The sequence below is a fragment of the Aspergillus caelatus genome, assembly GCF_009193585.1.
Source record: "Aspergillus caelatus strain CBS 763.97 unplaced genomic scaffold BDV27scaffold_28, whole genome shotgun sequence".
NCBI classification, from domain to species: domain Eukaryota; kingdom Fungi; phylum Ascomycota; class Eurotiomycetes; order Eurotiales; family Aspergillaceae; genus Aspergillus; species Aspergillus caelatus.
Genome location: NW_022475291.1, coordinates 60,742 through 76,570, shown reverse-complemented (window position 1 = coordinate 76,570; position 15,829 = coordinate 60,742). Strand labels below are relative to the sequence as shown.

General features: G+C 49.2%; 4 protein-coding genes and 1 non-coding gene across 5 annotated transcripts; 4 read left to right on the top strand and 1 right to left on the bottom strand.

The window, feature by feature from the left end:
- The first annotated feature begins 1,224 nt into the window (after positions 1-1,224).
- Positions 1,225-5,009, top strand: BDV27DRAFT_122994 (putative C2H2 finger domain protein). Its single transcript, XM_032065771.1, has 6 exons — positions 1,225-1,962; positions 2,052-2,800; positions 2,874-3,137; positions 3,188-3,892; positions 3,950-4,766; positions 4,825-5,009. The coding sequence occupies exons 1-6, from the start codon at positions 1,957-1,959 to the stop codon at positions 4,951-4,953; spliced, it is 2,670 nt and encodes an 889-aa protein (XP_031931040.1). The 5' UTR covers positions 1,225-1,956; the 3' UTR covers positions 4,954-5,009.
- BDV27DRAFT_122992 (uncharacterized protein) lies at positions 5,010-5,720 on the bottom strand. Its single transcript, XM_032065770.1, has 3 exons — positions 5,490-5,720; positions 5,211-5,337; positions 5,010-5,136 (listed from the first exon to the last, which is right to left on the bottom strand). Exons 1-3 carry the CDS (start codon positions 5,619-5,621, stop codon positions 5,081-5,083), a joined length of 315 nt encoding a protein of 104 aa, XP_031931039.1. The 5' UTR covers positions 5,622-5,720; the 3' UTR covers positions 5,010-5,080.
- Positions 5,721-6,731: 1,011 nt separating this feature from the next.
- Positions 6,732-12,150, top strand: BDV27DRAFT_57348 (chromatin segregase YTA7). Its single transcript, XM_032076982.1, has 3 exons — positions 6,732-6,791; positions 6,923-9,006; positions 9,067-12,150. The coding sequence occupies exons 2-3, from the start codon at positions 6,957-6,959 to the stop codon at positions 11,994-11,996; spliced, it is 4,980 nt and encodes a 1,659-aa protein (XP_031931038.1). The 5' UTR covers positions 6,732-6,791; positions 6,923-6,956; the 3' UTR covers positions 11,997-12,150.
- A 486-nt stretch (positions 12,151-12,636) lies between these two features.
- BDV27DRAFT_122988 (Sec63 complex subunit SEC66) lies at positions 12,637-14,047 on the top strand. The gene is made up of 3 exons (XM_032065769.1): positions 12,637-12,947; positions 13,021-13,331; positions 13,404-14,047. Exons 1-3 carry the CDS (start codon positions 12,848-12,850, stop codon positions 13,803-13,805), a joined length of 813 nt encoding a protein of 270 aa, XP_031931037.1. The 5' UTR covers positions 12,637-12,847; the 3' UTR covers positions 13,806-14,047.
- A 168-nt stretch (positions 14,048-14,215) lies between these two features.
- On the top strand, positions 14,216-14,311 carry BDV27DRAFT_t46. Its single transcript has one exon. It is a non-coding gene; the product is annotated as a tRNA-Arg (tRNA).
- Positions 14,312-15,829: the final 1,518 nt, after the last annotated feature.

Below are 15,829 nucleotides of genomic sequence, written 5' to 3'. Positions count from 1 at the left end.
CCAGCTTTCCGAGGCAGCCAATCACAAGGACGAATTCCCCATAGATTTTGGATTCAGGGTCTAGGCTGATAACATACGATTTCCACGATATCGGGTGGGAATGCAGATCCAATGAGACCGTCGACTAGTAAATAAGATTAGGTGGTAGCTGGAGTGATGTGCAGGAGTAATCATAATAATCAGCAATAATGAGATTCGTACTTTGTATATTAGCCCAGATTAGCAAGTATAACAGTAGTACTAGGAGTAGTGGTGGTCGGTATGTGGTGCCGATGTCCCTTTTCCGAGAAGAAAATAAATTATTAATTATCAAAAAATTCAAAATTCTTTTTCTCGCATGATAAAGTCTTTTTGAGGGAACTTTGTAATCCTTACAGGCACAGCCACGCTGTTGTCCCTATGTTATTGGTTCTCATGCTGGTTGTCATGATGCCGATGGAGTCCTTCTCATTTTCCTTCGATTGCCAATCACGGACCACATACCACGCGTGCCATGGAGCCCCCTTACATTCCATCCTTCGTTCTCTTAAGAGAATTCCGAACTAAGTAAGTAGCTTACCTGCCATTAGTCAAGAACCTCATTCGTTTCAGCTGACGAATCCCGGGGACTCAATTCCCGATGTGGAGATCGACGGTGGGAAGCCCAAGGGTCTTCGCCCTTTCCCCCCCTCATTTGGACAATGAAGTTGTATGCTCCATAGTCCATACTGCTATGGAGATAGGGTCCTACGTATAGGTACATCCATACCTTGGGCATTATGAGGCTGTAATGCCTCTCTATCTAATCTAATCACATTCTACTCGTCCGATCCGACTATCCAGGGGTAGCTCGACAGAGCTTGTTCTGCAATGAGCTACTGCATGCTAGGAGCCTGTATGTACATACATTCTCTCTCTCTCTCTCTCTCTCCCTTTTTTTTTTTTTTTATGTACCTGGAGCCATATCTGACGGCATTGATCTGGGAAGAAAGGAAGGGGATGGTGAGATGGCAGCTGAATGAAAGCAATATGTATGTACATACATGCGACCTGAACGCATGCATTCAGAAAAAAGGAAAAAGTAAAAAAGAAATGAATCAGTAAAATTCTGTTTTCTGTCGTCGATGTATGACAGATCTTAATGAAAGGTTGAGAGCGGTCACGTTAATTTCCCCTCCTCAGCTCTCATCTCCCCTTCAACCCCCAAACAAGAATAGTACAGAATCAATCAACTTTCATTCTTTGGAAGATCCTCAATCCCCCATTCCTCCAATACTGTGTACTTCTCAGCTTTAATGGACTCTGCAGTCCACCTCCCACTGATTGGCCCCTTCGTATGGATGCACAGACAGTACGTACTCTTGGGTTTTTCTTCCCCCCCCCCCTCCTTCTCCTCTCTCCTGTCCTGTCAATGTGGAAATCTTTCTTTCCCTTTTCTCTCTGAAGTTTGAACACGTTATCGCGTGGGGTTTGGCGATGGACTTAGTTAGTGTCCACCACCGGCCCGTCGATCACATCGTCTATCCTTTCCCTTCTTTTCTGCCGTTGACATTAGCGCTCACTCTCGTCTTCCCTTGTCGTTTCTTTTATTAATTATATATAGGGAGTGTGTTAATTAACCTTGTTCTATTTAAAAACGGATCTTCTTCACGGTCCCATCCCAGTCTATGTTTCATCTCAGAACTTACTCAGCCTCACTGCCCGACTTTCTCATCGGCTTCCCTTTTTGACTATGTTTGGTCTGGTCTCAACTATCATCATTTCTACAAGAAGACCATTTTGACTACGGATGGTGCCTAAAAGAAGTCACATTAGACCCATGGCCTGTGAGCGCTTTAAACATTTATATAAATCACTCTGCTACTCAACTCACGCGCTATCCTGACGCATCATCCCCCACTACTTTGGCTTGTCAATACATCCTAGACGTGGAGACGATTATCGGGAAGGTCATTTTAGACAGCCGACTTGGCAGCTATGAGTGTATGTGACTGTCGTCCGGCCTCGTTCAGTCCTACCTCAATTGTCAACTGTCAGGGAAATATATGACCAGTGAACTAACTATGCCTTAGGAGCCTAACCCCAAAAGACTGACTTGGGACAACTCGGCGGATATCCTCCAAGGCATGCTGGACCGGCAGGTCGCACCAACGTCACCGCAGCTAGAGTTCTCATCGGATGGGTTTGTAACCTCTGAATACGCTCTAGGCGATCCAGCATCTTTTCTGGGCCTGCAGTTCGGTCCCGACTCCGCAATAATCCCGCACAGCCATCTATCTATGCTCAACCAATGGCCACCACATCACCAGCAAACATCGTCACCACCGCCTCAACCCAGCTTGGACGTTTCTCAGTACCATCACCCGCGGTTAACGAGCAATCAAGATGCGTGGAACCCGCTTCAAGTAACGGGTGTGCCGGTGAACACGTCGGCATGGGGGTTTCCTAACGCGAATAAGCTCCAGCAAACGCCTGAGGGTGGCCGCAAAAATTCGACGGGACAGTACAGCGCAACTTCCGAGAGCGACAGCCATTATAACGGCTTCCACCCCTCGGATTCGGGATACTGCAGTCGCAGCTGTACCACGCGTTCAGTCACCACGTCGTCTTACGCGGTTGATTCCGTCAGCAGCCCATTCTTGGCGCCGCATGAACATGAACAAGATCGAGCGTCAATGCTGGACCTCGGTCCATCCCAATGTGGTGACACAGTTGTCGATGCGCTAGAGATAGCAGAATCACCATCTTTAATGTGTCATGATGTGATTACATGTGATTACCCCAACTGCCCTTGGACGGGCAAGTGTCCATCCGACAAGAGGTATGCTTCCTCTCTTCAAGCATGTTTTACCAAAATTACTATACAGAAGAGCCATGAAGTTGACTAGCAGCAGGAAGCATGAAGCGAGACACAGAAAGCTGTTCAAATGCGACGAGCCCGGTTGTACGCGGAAGGAAGGCTTCGGCACCATCAATGACCTTGCACGACATAAGAAGTGCGTCCACAAACAGGAACCAGAGCGCGGGCCCAAAGTGTTGTACATGTGTTTTGGGCGTAATTGTCCACGCCGAGGTAAAGAATGGCCCCGGTTGGACAACTTCCGTCAGCATCTCTCCCGGATGCACAATGACGAGGATACCAATGAACTGCTGAAAAGGTAAGTTGTCTATGAATGCGTCAGAAAAAGCAAGCATTAAGCTCGTCCAGGTCGCATGATTGGTATGAGTCTTATGTGAAGCCACGAATTGAGCCTTCATCTTTTACCGACCGCTTCTCGGATGAGGTCACGGTTGCTGCTTCTGAATCAGAATATGTCAGAAGGGGTTCCGGTCAGGACCTTTACAGCTTGCGGTCTCCAGATACGCCTGTCTTTCGGCCATCTAATGAGTCAGGCCCTCAACCAATTAAGGACCCCCAGACTCAACGGAGATATTCTACCTTGGATAGTACACCAAGGCTCCCTGCAAGAGATACTACACAGCGCCTTGAACTACCGGCCCTGACGACCCTCAATCTGAGCTCAACCACGGACCTAGAGCCTTCTACTTCTTCTCGGCTAGGACACTCCCAACCTGATAGTATGGAAAACATGGTATCCGAGATGGCTACTAACATGGTCAACGTCATGGCAAGAATGATGAACAGCAGTAGCAATGATAGCGGTAACAGCCAGCGCAGACATAGTCACCATATGGGCGACAAAGTAAAGACACTTAAGCGGGATGACGGACTGTCCGATCAGAAGCGGGAGATGATGCAAAAGATTTTATCTGCAGCTTTAGACCAGGTGTCCGGGAACTCAGAACCTAGTCAGGCTGCTTCGCAGGCGGTGCCTGACAGTAAGTCCGACAAAAAAGGCTGGATACAATGTGAATTCTGCACAAAGCGCACGCGTTTGCGCTGCGAAATGAAGTGGGTGAACATACGTCGCTTTTATCTGGAATAAAGTCCTAACATTTCAACTTCCAGGAAACATAAGAAGCGCCATGAGCGACCGTACGGTTGCACATTTGAAAAATGCAGCAAGACCTTCGGTAGCAAAGCTGACTGGAAACGACACGAGAACTCCCAGCATTTTCCCTTGCAGAGTTGGCGCTGCACCCTTCCCGATGCTACGCAAGGGGATAGATCTTGTGCTCGCCTATTCTACGACCAAGGAGAATATACCCGTCACCTGAAAAAGCATCACCATGCAGAAGATAATGAGGTGCAGACTGCACTGGCCAAAAACAGCATCGGACCGCACGGACAGTCGCAATTCTGGTGCGGCTTCTGTCGCGACATTATCCCACTAAAGGGCCAGGGCCTTGCCGCGTGGAATGAGCGCTTCAATCACATAGATTCTGAGCACTTCAAAAATGGCGAGCGGATCGAGGATTGGCTCCTCCCTTCGGGGCATCTGACCAAGGGCCGAGAACGCAGCGAAGGAAAGGAACGAATCGGAACGCACGAAGATGGAGATGGCGAGCCTCCAGCAGATGATGTGAGCGACGATGAGACTGTCGGCAGTGTCTGTAACTCTGAGGGCGAGAACCCACGGGATGAAACCCCCATGGCGGCCCCAGAACAAGTACATAATCTTTCACTTCGCCAAGTGAACACTCCTTTCGAAAACAATTTTCCTATGTTTAACTCTCTTTCCGACCAGACGAACTTACGAAAACGCAAATTTTCCGCCCCACAACCGTCGTCAGACTACTACGTTCGGGCAGATATTCCGGCTATGGAGAAAAGATATAAGACCGATGATGCCATTCAATCCCATTATGGGAACCTCGTCTACTGCGTAAGTCATTCCAGATCAGTTGGTTTTGGAGACGAAAGATAGGCTAACCCAAGAACAGTGTCAGTGTATGCAGGGTCCGTTTTCTTGGTCTTATACCGCTCAATGCTTATATTGTCCTCATAGCTTCTGTGGCAATTGTGGGAGTGAGCGCCAGCCTCGGCCTAATGGATATATAGAATCCTCTTAAAAAATACCGTACATACATATTGAGCCTACCAAACTAGCTCTAAATGATATGAAAGTAACGTCAGATCTTACATTGACATACGGGGTATATACAATACAATGTTCGCGTAGGATAAGATGAAAATCCCTTATTTTTGAGTGCCCGTCAGCTCCCTAGCCTGCTTCTCCAGAGTCGCCACTTCTTCTGCGAAGAATTGTTAGGAACAATGCGGGAAGCAAAGAACAGAAAAACAATAGGAAAATTCAAAAAGCACATACGATTCTTGATATATTTCGACTCATCCATTTCAAGCTTCAGCCATGTCCAGTAAATCACTTGGTAGGTGAAAATGGCTCCCAAGAAGACCTTGGCAAACGGACTTGCGAAGAGTTTGTACCGAGATACCTGGTATGAGTTAGCCTTTTTTGGGATATGGTTCTTTGGCCTTCCAAACTTGAAGGTAATATGAAAGTGTCTTTGTTTACGGAGACCTTGCCTTAATGGGTCCATGACTTAACTTACAACAATGACGACAACAAAAGCTAGGAAGCACTTACCCCTTCTTTGAACGAACTGGATTCGTTGGTGTTCAAGTTGGTCCCAGTGGTGCTAAATGGTCTGCGAGATGGGGACGCAGTAAAGACGAAACAGGATCGCGGGGAACGGGTTAATGGCAGCCGGCGAAACATATTGGGTGGGGAAATAGGTATTGTCTGGTCAAGTTTTAGGACTGAGATTAAAGGTGGTGTATTGATTCGGGTTCTCCGGGGTGTATATATATATATATACAAGTCAAACTGAGTCGTGGATGGAAGAAGGATCGATGACTCAGTGATCACATGACAGAGTAGTCGCTAAAGCCGCATTAGGCAAGCGGCTCTGCATTAAATCATGATGGACAGGCGGGGAGGAGCCTAAGGACGATAAGCTTCGAGGACCTGGGGAAAGGTCGAGGTTCCTGACCGACTTATTCCTTCCTTCTTCCATCTTTTGGCACCTCGGTTTTGCGCCCTGGACTACGGCGAAATCCGGTCGGAGAGCGGTCGATATTGACCGAATCTGCGCATCGAAGCTTGGAGCTCTATTGTGACTAGGCTTACAGATGGTTTCTAGTGGGCTCTACGTGGGTGGGAAGAGAGAGTGATGGTGCGGCAAAGGGAGGATGATGAAAGGGTTGAGCTGTTGTGTTTTTACACCAACGGAAAATCGACGGTACGGAGTAGTGTTTGCTGCTGCCGTGGAGCAAAATGGGCAAAATGACGCGGATGAAGGCACGTGCACCGGAGCGCTAACCCCAAAGGAGGACTAGCTGCGGCGCGAGTCTGTGGCTCGTGACCCCGGGAATGGCAGGACTAGCCGGACGGCCAGCTGTGGCTGGAGAAGGCCAGGCAAAAGGCGTGCGCGAATCTTTCCGCCCTTCGATCTTCTTGTCCCACGCCTGTCTATTCGATGTTTGTTACTTGTGTGGCAGCGTGGATTTTGGCCCATTTGACCGTTTCGTTTTTCGCTCGTTTTTGATTCTTGTGCGCCATCTCCTGTTTTTCACTCACTGGATGCGATCGGCTCTTTCCTTCCCGTATCGGCCTTTGTCGTGAGATTCACTGCGATTTCTCTCTCCCGGGGCCCTGCGCTTTGCGCTTCGCCGTAGCCCCGTGGTATATATAACCGTTTCTTGTCCACGGGCGGCACATCGTTCCCCCAACATTGATGTATCGTGTCTGCAAGGGAGCTTAGGTCTTTGTCTGATTGCATGAGAAACAATAGCATTGTCTTGTGCTGAATGGCAGTGTCTGTTTGGGTCTGTTTACTTTTTGTTTAACGTGACAATACGTTCTACTTTTCCATTCACTCAATCCTTGGTGAGTGCCATCGATATCCCTACATCCCCATCAGCCTCCCCTGGCGCGAATTTCTCGTGTCTTCAATGACCTATCACATGGCAATTTGTCTCAAACCATTCCGTTTTTGCTCACATGGCGATCATCAAAAGAGATCCAAACCTCAAGCCTTTTTGGCGCGATACCATGGCTCGTATGAAGCGCTCAATCGAAGAAATCGCCAACAAGTCCGATTCGGACGATGACGACTACAGCGACCACCCTCGCTCATCCCGCCGCTCTGTCTCGCGTTCCAAGTCGAGGAAGAAGGCCAAGCCATCGAAGAAGAGAGCTCGTCGCCGTTCCGACGATGACATTGTGTCTGACGATGATGATTTCTTCAGTGAGGATGAGGAATTATCTTATGAAGAGTCGGAGGAAGAAGTTGATGTCAACGCTCAGAGGAATGCAAGAGGCCTAGTCGCGCGAAGGGCGGCCACGAACCGACCACTTTATAACGAAGCCGATTCAAGTAGCATCGAGGACGACAATGAAGCAGAAGATGCGTCACCAAAGAAACGCAAAACTGCCGTGGTCACGCTGAAATTGGGTGATGCTTTGAAGCGACAGCCACAACAGGACCAAGGAAACCGACGAGTCACCCGACGTACACGGGGCGCGTCGGAAGACATTTACGCGCTCACGAACTCAGGTCGCCATGTGGAAACAGTCGAACGAGGTACACATAGTCCAGAGGCTGAAGTAATACGACCAAATCGCCGCGGATCTCGCTCATCGAAGCAGGTTCCTACGGTTATGGAAGAGGATGAAGAGACTCAGGAGAAGCAAGAGGAGTATATTGAAGAGACCACAGAAATCAAAGGCTCTCAGATCGAGATTATGGAAAGTGCGCAGGCCAGCTTCGAAGAAGGGCCCATATCCGCTGGGGGTGGCCAGCAAGGAGCGGCAGAAGCTGACGAGGGATTTGTTCCGGAGTCTGAGAACGAAGGTGCTGAGCACGAAGAGGATGAAGACGAAGATGAGGGCCCAGTAACACGGAGAAGAACTCGTCCAAACAGAAGCCAGCAAATCGATGAGCCCGAGCAGCCAGATGAAGAGGAACCCTCAGGGCCTCGTCGCTCCAGCCGAAAGAAACCGAAGAGTTCTCAACGCAAGCGACCAAATGATGAGGAGAGCGACTTTGAACCCGAGGAGGAAGACTCGAACGATGACGATGAGGTATCCCAGAACGGAAAATCCAACGGCTCTCCCCGTAAAGCCAGTCAAGCACGCGATGATGAAGAGGACAGCACCGCCGGACGGCGTCCTGGGCTTCGCAAGAGGGCGTCTCGATCTCGTGGGCAATCCGAAGCGGCAGGTGACATTGCAGAAGAGCTCGCAGAAGAACTTGAGGATCTGAGGGGTGGCCGACCTCGTAGAAGATTGCAGACGGATATTGTGTATGAAAAACCTCGGCGCAGCCGCAAAGATGTGGATTATCGAATCATACGGCCGGACCTAATTCTACCGATCGAGGAAGCCGAGAATGAAGTCAATGAGTCTCCCTCACGCCGTGGTGGCCGCGGGGGTGGCGGCGGCGGTAGCTGGCAACGCACCCTATTCCCTACTTACGGGCCTTTCGGAGGTGGTGGCCCAGCTGCGATTCTGGCTCCGCCCGGAGCACCTGCTGCGACTGGAGGCGTTGACAGTGATAGCAGCGATGATGAAGGGTTGCATCACCCGCGTGGCTCCGTCGCCGGTGTGGGATCCGCTCTTGGGCCACACGGCGCTGGTCTTCTCCCCGGCCAGACTCAAACACACGACGCTACGCAGGGTCTCTCAGGGACACCAGCAAACCTGGGCAGAGTCAAGGATAAGCAGGCGCTTGCGGATGCAGATCCACTAGGTGTGGATATGAGTGTCAATTTCGATAGTGTTGGAGGCTTGCAGGGACATATTGATCAGTTGAAGGAAATGGTGTCCCTTCCTCTGCTATACCCGGAGATCTTCCAACGTTTCCACATCGTGCCGCCTAGAGGAGTTCTCTTCCACGGTCCTCCTGGAACGGGTAAAACACTTTTGGCCAGGGCCTTAGCGAACAGTGTCAGCTCCGAGGGTCGTAAAGTCACATTCTATATGAGAAAAGGAGCTGATGCACTAAGCAAATGGGTAGGAGAGGCTGAAAGGCAGCTGCGACTGCTATTCGAGGAAGCTCGTAAAACACAGCCTAGCATTATCTTTTTCGACGAAATTGACGGTAAGTGAACGACACCTGAAGAACGGGTCCTAGTAACATTACTGACTTGCCTACCTCCAGGCCTGGCTCCTGTGAGATCAAGCAAGCAGGAACAGATCCATGCATCTATCGTCTCTACTCTGCTAGCGTTGATGGATGGTATGGATGGCCGTGGTCAGGTCATTGTTATTGGTGCAACCAATCGACCTGATTCGATTGACCCTGCTTTACGCCGTCCGGGTCGTTTTGATCGAGAGTTCTACTTCCCCTTGCCGAATGCCGAAGGTCGACGCGCTATTCTCGATATTCATACCAAGGGCTGGGATCCACCTCTTCCGGGCCATATAAAGGATGAGCTGGCTGAGATCACCAAGGGCTATGGAGGAGCCGACCTTCGTGCTCTTTGCACAGAAGCCGCCCTTAACGCAGTGCAAAGAAGATATCCCCAAATTTACAAATCCGATAGGAAGCTGCTTATCGATCCGAAGAACATCGATGTCACCCCGAAGGACTTCATGCTCGCCATCAAGAAGATGGTTCCATCATCAGAGAGGTCCACTTCATCCGGGGCCTCACCGCTCCCCAAGGAAGTCGAACCCTTACTACGTCATCCTCTGGCGGACATTAGAGCCCTTCTCTCCGAAATTCTTCCACAAAGAAAGCGGCTCACTGCTCTGGAAGAAGCACAATTTGAAGAGCCCGAGGGCGCGGGAAGCTTCCAACGTGAGCAGATGCAGCAGGAATTCGACCGGTCGCGAGTTTTCAGGCCCAGAATGCTGCTTCGCGGACTGATGGGCATGGGTCAACAGTATTTGGCGGCTGCCATGCTGCATTACTTTGAAGGATTGCACGTGCAATCGTTCGATTTGCCGACTCTCCTTAGTGATTCGACTCGGTCCCCGGAAGCAGCTGTCATACAGCTCTTTGCAGAGGTAAAGAGGCATAGGCCAAGTGTAATCTACATTCCCAACATAGAAAGTTGGTTCGAAACCGTTGGGCAAGCCGTTCTCTCCACTTTCTTGGGTTTGCTGCGGTCAATCCCTCCCACTGATCCTGTCTTGCTTCTCGGAGTCCAGGAGCTAACTGGAGAAGAAACGGACACCGGGTTGCTGCGGCAAATGTTTGGGTTTTCCAAGAGAAACTTCTACGACTTGAAAGCACCAGGAAATGAGGCACGGTACGAGTATTTCAGTAAGGTAGTCGAGTACATCAAAACCTCGCCAGCACATTTTCCGGATCCTGAGAACCGTAAGAAGAGGGTACTCGAGACCCTGGAGGTTGCGCCTCCGCCTCCGCCAAAGCCCACAATGCCACTCACCAAGGAGCAGCTAAAAGCTCAGAAAAAGAAAGATCACCAAACGCTGAATCTTTTGAAGATCAGGATCCAGCCTATCATGGACCAGATCAAGAAGTACAAACGGTTCAGAACCGGTGTGATCGATGAGTCTCAGATCCGGTACCTCTGGGAAGAAGAGGATCCGAACATCGTCACAAGCGATCTACCGATTGAACAGCGGACTACCTTCCGGCCATTCGAGAAGGCTTATGACAAGCACGGCGTCCCGGGGCTCTGGGAAACTGTGTCGGGTAAATTCTTCTACAATATGGAAATCGTTACCATCGAAAAGCGCCTCTCCAATGGATACTATAAACGGCCCAGTGACTTCCTAGCTGATATAAAGCGACTAGCCAAAGATGCACGACAAACTGGCGATCAAGAGAGAATCTTGAGAGCCAACGAGCTTCTGTCTAACGTTGAAGTTGATATTTCCACCATCGAGCAGGCCGAGCCGCAGCTCGTCGCAGAATGCGAAAATGTCTACATTCGGGAACTAGAAAGGGAGAAGGCCGCAGCTGAAAAGGCTAAGAGGGCCGAGGAAGCGGAAAAGGGAGGCTTTTTGGGTCATACGGCGAACCATAATGTACCGCATGGTAATACTGAGTCCGGTCCGTCGAGTGGCCCTGTGGTACTAGGCGAGACGTTCCCCGACCTCGCTCCCAAGGAGCAGGCCAGACCGGTGACGCCGACACGACAATCAACGGCAAGCTTCTTGACCAACGGCTACCATCAAAGCGGAAGCTCAGATCTTAATGATCTGAGCGCCCATGGACCGACAAGCAACGGTTCACATGAGTCGAGACCAGATGGGGACGGTGATGTCTACATGACTAATTCAGAGGACCACTCAGGCACAAGAGACACGCAGGGCAGTTCATTTGGGCCATCTGCGCAGCCAAAACCACCGTATTCCCATACAGCGCCTTCCCAACAAATACGCCGCGAATCAGGTCTTTCGAGCTTCTCACAGAAGGGGCCGATGACCCCAATGGCTCCGGGATCTCAGCCACACGATTACGCCAACGAAGCTTCCACTACGCAGACAACATCGGGCCAAAAATCGTCGGATCAATCATCTCTCCGTCCAAACTATACACAAAGCCCCATAGCGGGTCAAGCAATAAGGCACGATTTCCCTGACCTTACCCAATACCCAGACCGGGTGGGATTAGAAGAGCATCTACCAGACACGCAGCAAGGTGACAGCAGCCAGCCGTCACCAAGACCCCGTGAGTCTCTCCCCGGAAACGCAGACTCGCAACCCGAATACCATGTGAATGGCAGTCAGTCACAACTTAAAACACAGCCACCCGTGCCTCTTTTCGATGAATCTACGAAGCCGTCTTCTCATCCTCCAGTCAATCTCCATTCGATACTGAACGATGATGACCACTCACCAAAGCTAATCGTGGACCCTGAGTACATCCAGAATCTGCACGAGCAGCTCACCCAGCGGACCAGTGGTTGCTCGGTGGAGCAACTTGAGCAGATCAACACTAGCCTAATGGATTATCTGTGGCGCACGCGTGGTGAATGGAACCGCAGCAAAGTGGCCGCTGGCATTCGTGACTCATTTAATGAGATCCTCGAAGACATGCAGGTGATGCAGGAAATTGGTCCTATCAGTCAAAGGACGAAGGAACAATTAGGTTCATCATTTGAACACCTATAACCATATTGCTACCCCCGTCAAGAGAAAGAGAACCCTTAATGCTCTCTTCTTTCCTTGCCTCCACCCCTCGGTCCCCCTCCCTCACCCTCTCTCCTTCTCCATTTTCTTTCTTTCCTGCCCATTATTTTCCTCTTCGCTTGGTATAGGGTTGAATTAGGGGTGTTTGCGTGCTTTGTCAATGGACTTGTGTAATGAAGTCAATGCTGGCTCTAGGACTTTTTTGTTTGTTTTTTTCCTTTTCATCCTCTTTTTATCTTCTACTCTCAGATTATACCTATCTTGTTTACATTTCTTATCTTGCTTATTATCTACGAAATGGCTGTTCTGAAAGCCTGCGGTATGTTTCTTTTTTGGTTGGTACTACGGATTTTTAAGGGCCGGTTTGTTTTCTTTTGTGCGAACGTGAGCTCGTGCATGTATGCTTTAAAACATCTCATCTGTTTCAAAATTTGTGGACAAGTTTGTAGATAAAATGCATCAGCATCAGTGACTAGAGTTGAGTTTGATAGACCCTGGAGAATTGAACGTATACTTGTATGGCAGTGAACATGTGACGCGGCCAAGACACCAGCCTGTCCTTTCCCGGAGTGCGATCATCACCGCCTCACCAGATTTCCCTTTCCTGCGGCGAGAACATTAAATTGTTTCTCCCTCCCTCATACAACTCCGACATTGTGCTGCTTGGTGTCGCGCGCAATTTTAAATTTCAACATTATTTGCAGACAGCGCTGCAAAGGTTTTACACCACAACCAGTGACGATATTATGACCCCAGCCTAAATACTCCCCGCCGACATTTAAATTCCATTCGATCGCTATTCCAGTACAACCATATCTGTCCTATACAACACCATGGTAAACTGGCTCAGTCTTGCCGTGCCGTTCGCCTACCTAGGCGTCCTGATCGGCTCCCTGGCAACGTTCTCCTCATTATACCGCAAACGCAAAGCCCGTATGTCCAGCACCTTTTACATAAAAGCCACGTTCATTCAGTATACTAACCAACGCCCCTCGCGGACATATAGAAAAGGCATTCTCTCTAGAAGCATGGTTCCCTGCTCATCTCCAACGAGATATCTACTTCTCCCTTCTTCACATTGACCCGCCTGCGACCTCTTCCAAGGAGAAGAAGGCGCCCGCTGTACCCGAGTCGGTGCTTAAGGCTGCGCTCTTAAGACGTGCAGAGGAAGATATTAAACGGGTTTTGGCCCTGCGCAGTCAGAAACAAGCTTTAGCTGTGCTGCTTCAGCGTGGTAGTGTGGGTGATGATTTGTGGCAACGGTTCCAGAGGGCGGAGAAGGAGATGGAGGATGAGGTTCGCGATGTTGTCTCTGAGGTTAGTTACTCTCTCCTTGTGCTTTGCTTTCGGACATCTTGAGGGTGTGGTCACTAAATGGTTCGAACATAGGCCAACGCATATGTACCTGGTTGGGGCCAAACGATTTTCCAATCTGCCAATGAAATGATGAACAACACCCTCTACCGCGAGCGCATCGCAGAGCAGCAGGCCAAGTTGGATGAGGAGCGACAATGGTGGGAAAAGAAGAGAGCCAGCATCAAGGAAGGATTCATGAAGGAATTGGACGCCGAGGACTCTACTTCCACCGCACCTTCACAAAATACCGAAGCTCCAGCTGACACGACTCCTACTACGACCAGCAACTCCACCCCTGCAACAAAGACCCCCGAGTCATCTGGTGCACCGTCCTCAGTAACTGGAAGCGATGACGATGCTGTTTTGGTCGAGGCTGATGATCAGCCTGGGAGTCCGGCGTCCCCAGGCAAGAAGAAGAAGAAGGGCAAGAAATAATGGTTTCACGTTCGGGTGTTTTCGTCGCGTCCGTTTCTTTCATGCATTAAAAGATACTCTTACATCTTCTATATCATACGCATCTGTATTTTGTGTGCTCAATATAACTTGATGTTAGAAGAGAGACAATAACGGTGCTTCTTGGCTGGTTACATTTGTGTGTACGATACTTCTCGCTTCTTGGTAAGAAAGTGGTTTGAGGGTTAATATACCCTGGGCGAAACAACTGGTCACCATAACATAAATGTTAATCTTCCACCCTGCCACGGGAATAACTCGCCAGGTTATCTTCCATAATATACTTTCACCTCCAGAAACACGGCGTTCAATCAACGTATGGGAGCGATTTTTGGCCAAACTTTAAATCAGGCTGATAATGTCAAATTTGGTCGATTATTAAATAGATCCTAGGCCGGCTGGCTCAATGGTAGAGCGTCAGTCTCCTAGTAGGCCATTGGTCAATAGATCAAAACTGAAGGTTCTGGGTTCGAGTCCCAGGTCGGTCGTTTTTTTTTTTTTTATTTTGGTTGCTCTCTCTGGATCGGGAGGTGGAGATGACCAATTCACGCTTTCTGGCTTCTATTACATTTTGCTAGGGTAAATTTGCCGGTGTGATACTGATCGTCGACTATGCCACGATTAGTATTGTTACTTCAACCTCATCATGCATATGTTGATGGACATTCAGATATGACTACCAGAATTCCCGGGCCTAATTAACATTTTCTACAGAGTTTGGATATAGACAAAAGGAAAGTACCTGGTGTTTGTGAGGATAGATATCTATAGCATGAGGCTAGACTAGATTTCACTTGGCGGTTCCCGTCAACCGTACCACACTCCAGGGGGGCTATGACTAGGTAGGCGATATGGGACACATAGAGGATCCAGGGTTTAAGTTCTATCAATTCCACTTCTCCTGTACTGTGTAGTCTCGTTTTTTTGTTCTGTGGGGTTTCAATGTGGATAGGCCAACTTTACCGCTAAGGGAATGATGTGTTCAACCCCAGCCCTCTCGGGACACTAGGGTCTATATGGCAAGGAGGAGGGATGGCGTAAGGGCTGGCAGATTAGTATCTATACTGGGTCTCAGCTAGCGCTGAAGTATCCAGTATATGCGCTCTAGTGGACAAGCAAGGCATCTTGTTTCGTGCTATGCCAGGTTCACAATGCAATTCGCCAACGGCCATATCACTCTGTAAAAAAACACTCATCTAGATCCTGACCTGACACACAGCTTCATGTCTACGAGATATCTGCCAGGTGTAACTTGGTACAGATCAAACCCCATATTAGTAAACCAATAACCTATCCTTACCAGCGATACTATTTCTGACGTACCAGCCAAGCTTCTCAGTAGACCCAAGCCGAATGCTTTCTTGATCTGCTGATTGGCTTAAGGTATCTTTAGGGCATTAGAGCCGAGCGTTATTGGGAGACATGGCCAGTATGTGGTGATGTTGTTCCCCATAGGGGTGATTGATGTAGGGCATCTTGTTATCGGTGATCTTTCGACTAGAGATGCTGTACAGCTTCGGAGGCTTTTTCCTTCTCCTACATATCGGGCTTCAGGCGTGTCAGTACTGCAGTCTTAGTTTCTAGGAGGGGTTATCAGACTAACTTATCAGTGACTCGGTATTGATATTCTATCTCTATATGGGATACACTGCAACTTTAGTCTCTTGGGCGGGGTTATTGGCTTGGCTCATATGGAGCTTTTCCTCTGTAGTAGTACTTTGGTTTCGGCCTTCCTATATGTCTAGAGTTAAATCTCGAAATAAGTAGCTACCTGTTCCTGTTGCGTTTGACCTTGACGCTCGACTGTGTTATTCTTGCCGTGTGATCCTTGTCGAGCCTTCTGCGTCTCGTAAGGAGGGGGTGCTACCTTTCTTGTCCATATGTGACTCTATTTGGTAATTGGTTGGTTACTCGGTATGTGACGGATGTGAGCCATCTGGTAGAAGTATGCTTGGTGATGTACTTTAAAAATATCCTATCCTGGATCATATCAGCAAATACATGTG

Excerpts from the sequence above, each read along its gene's own strand:
- BDV27DRAFT_122994 (XM_032065771.1), top strand. Across the intron at positions 2,801-2,873 it reads AAGTGTCCATCCGACAAGAG|GAAGCATGAAGCGAGACACA; the intron begins GTATGCTTCCTC and ends GACTAGCAGCAG. Across the intron at positions 3,893-3,949 it reads CGTTTGCGCTGCGAAATGAA|GAAACATAAGAAGCGCCATG; the intron begins GTGGGTGAACAT and ends TTCAACTTCCAG.
- BDV27DRAFT_122992 (XM_032065770.1), bottom strand. The coding sequence starts at position 5,621 with ATGTTTCGCCGGCTGCCATTAACCCGTTCCCCGCGATCCTGTTTCGTC. Across the intron at positions 5,338-5,489 it reads CCAGTTCGTTCAAAGAAGGG|GTATCTCGGTACAAACTCTT; the intron begins GTAAGTGCTTCC and ends AACTCATACCAG. Across the intron at positions 5,137-5,210 it reads GTCGAAATATATCAAGAATC|AAGAAGTGGCGACTCTGGAG; the intron begins GTATGTGCTTTT and ends AATTCTTCGCAG.
- BDV27DRAFT_57348 (XM_032076982.1), top strand. The coding sequence starts at position 6,957 with ATGGCTCGTATGAAGCGCTCAATCGAAGAAATCGCCAACAAGTCCGAT. Across the intron at positions 9,007-9,066 it reads CTTTTTCGACGAAATTGACG|GCCTGGCTCCTGTGAGATCA; the intron begins GTAAGTGAACGA and ends GCCTACCTCCAG.
- BDV27DRAFT_122988 (XM_032065769.1), top strand. The coding sequence starts at position 12,848 with ATGGTAAACTGGCTCAGTCTTGCCGTGCCGTTCGCCTACCTAGGCGTC. Across the intron at positions 12,948-13,020 it reads ATACCGCAAACGCAAAGCCC|AAAAGGCATTCTCTCTAGAA; the intron begins GTATGTCCAGCA and ends GCGGACATATAG. Across the intron at positions 13,332-13,403 it reads TTCGCGATGTTGTCTCTGAG|GCCAACGCATATGTACCTGG; the intron begins GTTAGTTACTCT and ends GTTCGAACATAG.